The 9,283-nt window shown below is 39.7% G+C and overlaps 1 protein-coding gene across 1 annotated transcript in view; it reads right to left on the minus strand.

The window, feature by feature from the left end:
* The window catches only part of camta1a (calmodulin binding transcription activator 1a), a 274,592-nt gene extending 266,001 nt beyond the window's left edge, over window positions 1-8,591 (minus strand). Inside the window, exons 1-2 of the mRNA XM_051424831.1 lie at window positions 8,385-8,591; window positions 4,315-4,416 (exon numbers count right to left, since the gene is read on the minus strand). Of these exons, the coding sequence (XP_051280791.1) occupies window positions 4,315-4,416; window positions 8,385-8,409 (127 nt within the window). The 5' untranslated portion in view covers window positions 8,410-8,591. The remainder of the gene's footprint in view (window positions 1-4,314; window positions 4,417-8,384) is intronic.
* Window positions 8,592-9,283: the final 692 nt, after the last annotated feature.

Raw genomic sequence — 9,283 nt, forward strand, 5'->3', positions numbered from 1 at the left:
ATGCCCGTTCATAATTCACATCACCCTCTGTCGAATGGGTATAAAGATATATATTTCTGTGTGCTGATGTTTGGATTATCACTGATCCTGGCTGTTAAGCAAACACTTGGGCCGAATTTAAGGGTATCTGTCATGCTAGCTTGCTCTAGCCCCACCCTAGAGACAAGAGCGAGGGTCATGAGACTGGAAAGGCTGACAAAAACAAATCTTTAATCAATATCCGAGCCCTGAACGCAAAACCCTCTCTCTTCCGTCTCTGTCTCAGAGCGCTCTGGGAGTGACAGTTTTTCTTTTTAATCTGTGCCCACATTGTGGAGAAATTGCAAGCTAATGTTTTGGCGATAGATCATTCAACAAATCGCTGCTGGCGGTGCATATCCAAAGTAACAGTTTGAATGCAAGCATTTTCCACAACAGTTCAATGGTTAATATGGTTTAAGGATGTGAAGAGCTGTGTAACAGTATGTGTTCTTTTGTAGCTATACCTGAAACATGGTGGAGGTGAATCACAGAAGAACTAACAGTTCTGTGGATAAATATTTGGCTCTCATCTCTGTCCAGTAAAAAGTGCTGTGAAACTGAATTAGGCCTATGGCAATGTCTGTTATCATTAGGTTGGATGACAGCCATCCACTGGGCTTGACCAAAATGCCCCTAAGAGTTTAGCTCCAAAATTAGCCCAGTTAGCCAAATGAGCTTAGCTCAGACATATTTCATCAACTGGGGTGAGAAATTACAAGCTACCAGAAACAGAAACATACTCATACTCAATACTTCATCTGCTGCACATGAACTGTAGCAAAGCAAAAAGTTCTCAGTAGTAGTTACTGATACTGTACGTAGATAACAAAATTGACTATAAAAAGGAAATAGCAAACCTTTCAAAATTCTACCCTAATGATGGTCATAACTCCATAACTTTAACATCATGAAGTAATTGCCTTTTTTGCATATTTGCCAATATGGTGGATATATTTTAAATGAAGGGAACTCAGTTTATTTGCCAAAATGAGTCATTTTAAAGGCGATGCACCCAGGTTTTGTTCCAAAAGTTTACTTTTGAAGAAACAGCAGATATTTTGATCCCTTAATCCCTGTATTATATGGACAGAAGAACACTCATACACTTCTGCAGTCACAGTGAAAGGAACAAAAACAGTAAAACATCACTTCTTATTTAAATCATTGTACTTGCAACTGTAGCAGGGGATTTGAAAGGAACAGTCTCTACAGCATGCAGTTTCCTTAAAATGGATGTGAAAATATAGTTATTGAAATGCCTGGACATGATGAGAAATCCAAATTTTAGTATCTGAAATTAAACAATCCACAACTGGAACGTGGGATGTGACATGCACTAAGTGTAATGACCAGATCGACAGGAGGAGATGTCAAACCAGTCTAGTGACAGAGTGGACTTGGAGTGGATGGTAGATGAACAAAATAAAATCTTGACAAAAGAAAGAATGCTGTTAAATGTGAAGCAGAGGTGAACTCAGACAGCCAAGGTGCAGTGGTCAACTGATGACATGTCGTCAATTAAAAGCGATCAATCTGGTTGTGAGACATGAAAGTAGAAGTAAAGGTGGAAAAGGAGTTTAACCAGCAGGGGACTATTGCGAAGGTAGTTACAGTAATAGGATATATGCCCTGTAGCCCTCAGATTAGGACACTTTCATTTGATTCAGCTAAACCCCCAAATTCTTGCATCACTAATCATTTGCGGCAAAATGTCATGACTTCCAGGCCCATTTAATATTTTTAAAGCAAACATTAATCATTCAAAAAATGCATTAACCTCTAATTAACTCCATATAGTTTTAAACATACAAAAAAAAATCAATTTCCCTTTCGCTCTGTGTAATACATTACATTTTGTCATAGTTTTTTTTTACATGAAAGTCCAAAATCACTCATTTCAAGATGCTTGAAACGTCACAAAACCTGGCAAACTACTATTCAATTTCCGCAGGTCTTGAATATCTTTATATTTTATTTTATATTGCAACAAGAAAGACTGGTACTGGGCCACTAGTGGACAGAGAACTTGATTAGACTAGAGTCTATAGCCTACTGCATGTGGGAGATCCTGAGCTGAGCTTTACTACAACACAGGGCAATATAAGCAGTGTCAAATTTCCCTGGCAGTAATAACAATGATTGGCCCATAGTCCAGGGGCTGGTCTCCCCACCGCCTGATGGCTCTTGATGGGGACATGGAGCAGAATATGTAGGCTTAAAATAGCCATGTGTTATTGTAGGACTGAGAATCCAATTACCTTTATCATTTGGCCTACAGCCTGTTCGAAAACACTCTTACATAAAGTGAAATTACTAACCGCCTACAAGCAGAGAAAAGTCTTGCTGAACTTAACCATGGCGTTGCTATGTTACAAAAAAACCTGCAACACACCTAACAGCTGTTGTAAAAGAAGCAAAAGGTGTTTTTTTTCCACCAAGTGCAAACAATTAACAAAAGGCTGAATGCCAGTAAGAGAATCAATTGAATCTTGCTGAACATAATTCCTGATGCAGTTGTGGTATGATCACACGATACGCACAGTGTGCAACATGGCAGGATTCCTTGTTTCCGCAATGGTTATACCCTGGACACACTATGGCTCCATGAGGTTATAGTAGTACAGTGCATAATAAGGGAAGACTGTCAAAAAGTCAAACAGCTGAAAAAAAAAAAGCCTAGGCCTATTACTGGAAGTTCAACAAACATGCACACATGGTTAACTGCCTGCAACAAACTGAAAATGACTCTTTATGTGTTCTCAGCCCTCACCAAGCTCACCCATCCATAAAAATCCCATCTCAAGGAGAGCAGAGGTGAGGTCTCTCACTCTCACTCCCTCTCTCCTGCTCTTGTTCTCTTTCACTTTCTCCCTTTCGCTTACACATGCACACAAACAAAGCTCTTCTTTCTGTGTCATAACTACTCCCACAATTACTCAGACGGTTACTCAGATCAATGGTTTACCTGCCTGCTTGAGCTGCTGTATTCTGCTACAGAGTGTCCTGGTGAGGCAGAAAAACCTCCAGGCTGAACGCATTAAACAGGGTGTCTGACATGGGTACAGGATACTGTAATACCACGCAATAACATGAGGGAAAACAGCAAGACTGGCAAAACGTATTGTCAGTCACAGCTGTCACACATGAGGGGGTAACGCAAAAGTCTATCAACAATGTTACAGTCTGCATCCCTATTTCATAGATCTGCACAAGCAGTCCCCTCCCATTAAATCTCTCAAAACATTCTCTTTCAAATAAATACCAAAAAGATTTGGTGCAGCAGAGCTCTCCTAGTGACAGAAATCCAGTGAGGAGTCTAACAAGGGGTTGGGGGTGATTTTAGACTCTCTATTTAGAAATGACAATACATGAGCACACTTAATTACCCAGTCTCTAGTCTAGATCAACAGAGTCTTCCAGCAGTGAAGAGACTGGTGTATTTATTAACAATGAAGGGGCTCCTTTCTGCTGAGAAACAATCTGCTTTACAGAGGACAGTTTTTTCAATGGGTAGAGACAGAGGCTAAAATTCAGACACATTTTCTAAAGAGGAATGAAGGGAAAATCACCCACAAATAAAGTCAAGACTTTGGCCTATATTTCTGACTGATTTGTTTTGGTTGTGACAGAAAATAGCACTTGTACACAGACTTGTAAGTGCACTGAAGCAATTCCCGCAGAAGCTGGTTTTTACAAGTCATAAAAACCTCAGCTATGATGTTGTGTTGTCTTTGTTCTTTGCCCCTAGTCTACAGTTCTCATAGAGCACAAATGTAATGAGAGGGAGGCAAAGCCAAAGATGAATCCATTTGAAGGAAAAAATATCACAGGGTGCTTTTTTTTCTTCCAACAACGCATAAATATTTTTGTCATACGTCATTGAATCTTTCAAGATTTTAGAGTCACGTTGTTTACTTGGGTTGATTTCCCCCAATCAAATTCAGGTTTAAGTAAAGGCAGAGAAAAGGCAAGTACAGGGCCGTAATTGATGGCTCAAAACGTGAGCTTTCTCTCTGAGGGTCTGCTCAGGTCCTGATCCCCTGGCCTCAACCTGAAACAATCACTCTTAGTTAACGACAACACTTCAGCTATTGACAGCGTGATCCCGTAAAGCAGACACTTCAATCAACAGAGCAGCCGGAGGAGGTGTTGTGTTGGAGGAGAATAAAAGAAGGAGGGGGCATGGGGACGGATGAAATCAAGAAGTAAATAAATGAATCAATGAATGAATAATAGATTGGCCAGCTAGTGGCCTCTTGGAGCAGCAATGCAGTATTAATAACTGACTCTTACTGTTCGTCTCTGTGTCATCACTGATACTCTTAGGTGGACCATGGCCAGCATAACACACTGCTGATCTGTACATTCGATCCGGATTACGAACTTTCTTCAGTCCTTCAGGAGGCAAAGAGAAAAGTAGAGAAAATCGAGGAAAAGAAGTATTCTCCCAGCCTGTGATAACTGAGCAAACTCCCCATGCAAGCAATATCAACAGAAGCTAGACAGCATATTGAAATACATTTAAAACACACAAAATCTGTTCAAAATATGATGCTAAAAATAATAAGAAATATTAATAATAATCATGTAAATAAATCACATTTAATTTGTCTATGGTCATTTAAAACAGTGAAGTTCTCAATTGACTTGAATATTTTTGTAGAAATGAACAGTAATAAGTGTAACTGTAGCTCTGGTCTGGTTTGATATAACACTCCCTATTGTATCAGTGGTAAACTGGATGAATCAATACAATCAATCAGTGGAGGCCGTGCAAAGCAGTCAGTAAAGGTCTATTACAGGCAGGCATTAGGAATGATACGTCTCAGCAACCACAGACCGGACGTGGGTCCCATCCATCCACACCTTACTGATTCAATTAAGAGGCTAGGAAAAAAAATGTAGCGCCTGATTCGACACAAAACTGGGAGAGCAAGTCGTCCAACATCACGAGGAGGTTAAATTCATCCTTCTTTACAAAACAGCGGAGAAATATTTATACCATTGCTGCACAAGCACTTTTGTAAGTTAATGGCTGACTGCGTGCTTACTTGATGTTTTGCTGCTGCTTCACCCTGAACTTTGAGTGAAATGATAACATCATGAAACTTTTTTAACTGCACTCGCTTGAAAATAAAAGAGAAATATTACTTCCTGCCCAGTTGAGGCTGCAGGCCTAATTCACTACATTTTAGAAAGCAGCCTTTGTTGATTACATTGTTACTGAAGTTCAAACATTATGCATTAGGTTTATGTAGTTTATTTAACACACCTGTGTGAGTTTTATGTGTCAGTTTACAACCCCTCCATCACTGGCCTTGCATTTGTCTAATTTTAAATAAGTGTAAATATGCCACACTGATGTGCTAGGTCTACAAAAAAAACCTGACACCCTGACTTCAGAGGCTAAAAGCATCAAGATTTAACTTTGCAGTGTTTCCTTTTGTGCCAAATACCAACATCACAAAAGCATTAGTACTGTAGCTTGTGTTTACAAAAGAGCTTGTTTCATTTCTCAGATGTGGCTCTTGCACAGAAATATTTTGTATGACTATTTGCTCTGGTAGATTCGTAAGAACATTGACTAAAATTTTATCCAGAGCAGTCTCAATGTAAGACATCTCAAGGCTGTCTTTTCAGTGCCCTCCAGGCCTTGTACTTAAAGTAACAGACCCACAGTGCTTTTTATGAGTGTGAAGAGAAAAAAATACCCCCCAAGGGCCCTGACAATCATTTAGGCTAGAGAGAAATACCCCAGGATGTAAACATTACACCACTGAGTGAGACTGGGTCATGGCCCCTGGCTTTAACACAAGATGTAACCCTCAGTTGTAATGGGCCATCATAAGACCTGCCAAACAACTAAGAGAGATCAGCACTGCCCGCATACCACAAGGACAAAAGGTTAAGGAAACACTGTTCCGCTCTCTCAGTGGCTGCCTGACATCCGGGGACATGTCATGTAAAAACTGTAACGGTGATGTACATTTAAAAAAAGCATGTTCCACATTAATGAACAGCCACAACTAAGAAAAAACTGGGTGTAGGAGTAAAGATTCAGCATGACAGCTCTATGTAAAAGCTGTAAGAGCCAGGTTTGCATGAGACGACATCGCATTTATATGAAGGTATAAAGCACTTTCTTTCTCTCTCTCTCTCTCTCTCTCTGCCTCTCCCTCTCTCTCTCTCTCTCTATGCTCCCCTTGCTCCTCCTCCTCCTTTTTCCACTGACCGGCCTCACAGGAACACTGAAAATAACTTAACCTGCTCAGCAATGGGACTTTCAAGTCAGGGTTTTCAGTGAGAGCTCCATGTGTTGGAGAGGCACCGAGATTAACAACTGGAGCCTATTTGTTAAGTTCAGCTATGTAGATGAATACATTAGGACTATACACCACAGTGAAGTCATTACTATCATAAAACCAGATGTCTTCATTTTTTGTCATAGCCACAGACAGATCCCTCATATAATAAGTGTGCTTCTGTAGCTCAATACCACCCCCTGGTGGGACTCTGTTTAGTGGTTGGCACACTGACATCCAAACAACTGAATTCCCAGTCTTTTATCGTTTCCCCTCACATGGACAGAAGCAATTTGTTTACACTCATTTGAAACATTAAAGTAATTCTACATCAAAAATAATTTGTGTTTGAGGTTACTGACACCAAACTCTGACAGAAGTCTATTCAATTTCCAAGCCTGCAACAATACCGTATGAACAGCTAAGAAACAGCTGGACACAACCATTTATGTAGAAATCTTTTTTTTTTTTTTGCTCTCTCTGTAAAATTATGCAGCCAATTTGAAAGTCTTGTACGACTCTTTTGCTCCAGCCTGATAGTCAATATAAAACAATAAGTATAGAAATACCACAAGTTTAGCAACAAAAGCACGCCACTGTATTTATGACCTATCATTCTGCTCAATTTTGATCATAAAAAAAAAAACTAAAGTTGAACATTTAAAAGTATGACATAACTGAGACCATAAACAAAATTACATGAACATAAACAGAACACTTTTTAATTAAACATGCACATATGGTTAACATGCTCAAGCATTTCATCCTATAAAACACATTTCTAAGTTGCTTTAAGTTTTTCATCATCTGAGAATGTCATCCTTGTCAAATGTGAAACAGAAATTATAGATATGTAACTCAGTCTAGTTCAAATACTCTTTAAGTATTAAGCTTCCATGCATTTGGATAGAAAAACTAGTCCCTTTAGAATTGATGTATTTCATCTGATCCTTATTTTCATATGTGTGTTGCTTAATTATTCAGCCTAAATTCCATTGGCCTATCTGAATAAGAACAGATCTCTTATGCATATGTTTTGCAGTAAAATATCCCACTAAACAGCAAATAAGTAAGTCTAATGCATTTCATTTTAAGTTAGTGAGCCGTAAGAAATAAGCTGATAGGGGGAGGGAGGGGGGGGAAAAAAGTCATCATTTTGTCTTATGTGTAAAGTAGTTTAATGGGCAGACAGCTGGAAATCCTACTCTCCATCCCCCCTGCTTCCTCTGGTGTGATGGCATTTCATTTGAAGTGCGATAGGGCATTGCAAGTCGAGCGGGCATTTGATGCCCGTGTCTAAAACCAAATATAGGCCAAGTGGTGTAATTGGCATTTGGAAAACATAACGTTAATATCCGCTCGGTTACAAATAAATAAAGAAATAAAAATACATCACTTCTGACTCGCAAACACTAATCGCTGAATGCCAAAGAAAATCCTCGCGCTCCAAAGGAGGAGGGGGGGAGACTGAGCGACCCTTCTTCAAGACGTTAACAAATAAATAAAAACTAGACTAATACATTTTAAAACAGAGGTCCAAATAATTATCGCAATGCTCTCAAGACAGGCTGCAAATATTGTCTGCAGACGAGAGCCGTTGTTGACAGATAAACTAACACAACCACGCCGCTTCTTTCTTTTTTTTTTTTTTTTTTTAAAGCTGGGTAATAAGGGAAGAAGTTAGTCGATGCCAATGACATGTTGTCATTAACTTAGCCTTGTTGTTAACAACTTGAATTGCTCGCCATTTGACCGGAATCCGGAGCAAAATAAACGGCGAACGCGGTACTTTAACTACGCTGACTGTTTGTCCCCGTGGCGTGCTTTAAATGTGGGCTACGATGGGAATAGTAGCTGGCTAGAATGCAAGCTAATATTAGCTGGCTAGGTGATGTCTCCACGTTTTAGCTGCCTATTCGGAGGAAAAACAGCGGAGCCGTTTTTCCACCGCAAATTTCTCCACTTGTCCTCACGCGTGTGTCTTCCCCGCACAGAGTTGCAACTGTTCTAAAATCACACAGCGGTCATACTAGTAAATTAATCCCATTATATTTCTCTTACCTTCCGGCTTGTTTTCGGCAGCCATTTCCCCTTCACGCGCAACATCCTCCTCCTCCTCACGACCGTGGGTACCACGCGCGTGCACGGCGAGGACAGCACGAGGAGGGACTGGAGGAGCAAGCGGCGAGTCGGTCCGGCCGAGGCGAACTTACCATTGGCTGTGAGGCGGTGACTGACAGAGAGGCTCCGGGATGAAAAACACATCTCTCCTCACCTTGACACCAGCAGCGTGTTTTTTTTTTTTTTTTTCTCTCTGGGTTTATTTATTTATATATATATATATATATATTTTTTTTTTTTTTTTACAGTGAATTTAAAACAGCCCAGAGACGTTGCAGGTCTGGCATGACGCTTTTTTTTAAAAGATGGTGACTCTTTATTACGTTAAAAAAAGAAAAGATCTCAATGTTTATTAGGTTAGGCTACATATTTTACCCTTACTTAAAAACTAATTAGATTGTGATTATTGTCTTTGAGCCGTCCCATTAAAGTTGTTTAACACTGAATAAAACATGTCATTCCTCACTGATAAAAAATAATTAATAACTCTATAATGGCCTTTATTATTTAAACATATCTCCAGAGCTAAGTCTGCTTAACAGATAGCTGAGGTCTAGCCTGTCTCATACAACTGATACCACCCGTCATTATTAGATAATCACAACAGCCAATTAGGACTCAGCATTTATTTTGTTTTGATTTTAGGGCTGCTTTTACCCTAACCCACTGCAGTATCAACTGTTTCCACGAAATTCCAGGGTCAATCTAGCCTATTAGAAACAAACAATAAAACATTTGACACACATCAAACAGCAGTAACCGTCTGCACAGTCTATCAATCAAGTGTCCAGATGTCAGTTTACATTTGAAAGCCTGTGGGCTAGTTTGTTCCCTCGTAG

This window comes from Dicentrarchus labrax, unplaced genomic scaffold (assembly GCF_905237075.1).
Source record: "Dicentrarchus labrax unplaced genomic scaffold, dlabrax2021, whole genome shotgun sequence".
In the NCBI taxonomy this organism is placed as follows: Eukaryota; Metazoa; Chordata; class Actinopteri; family Moronidae; genus Dicentrarchus; species Dicentrarchus labrax.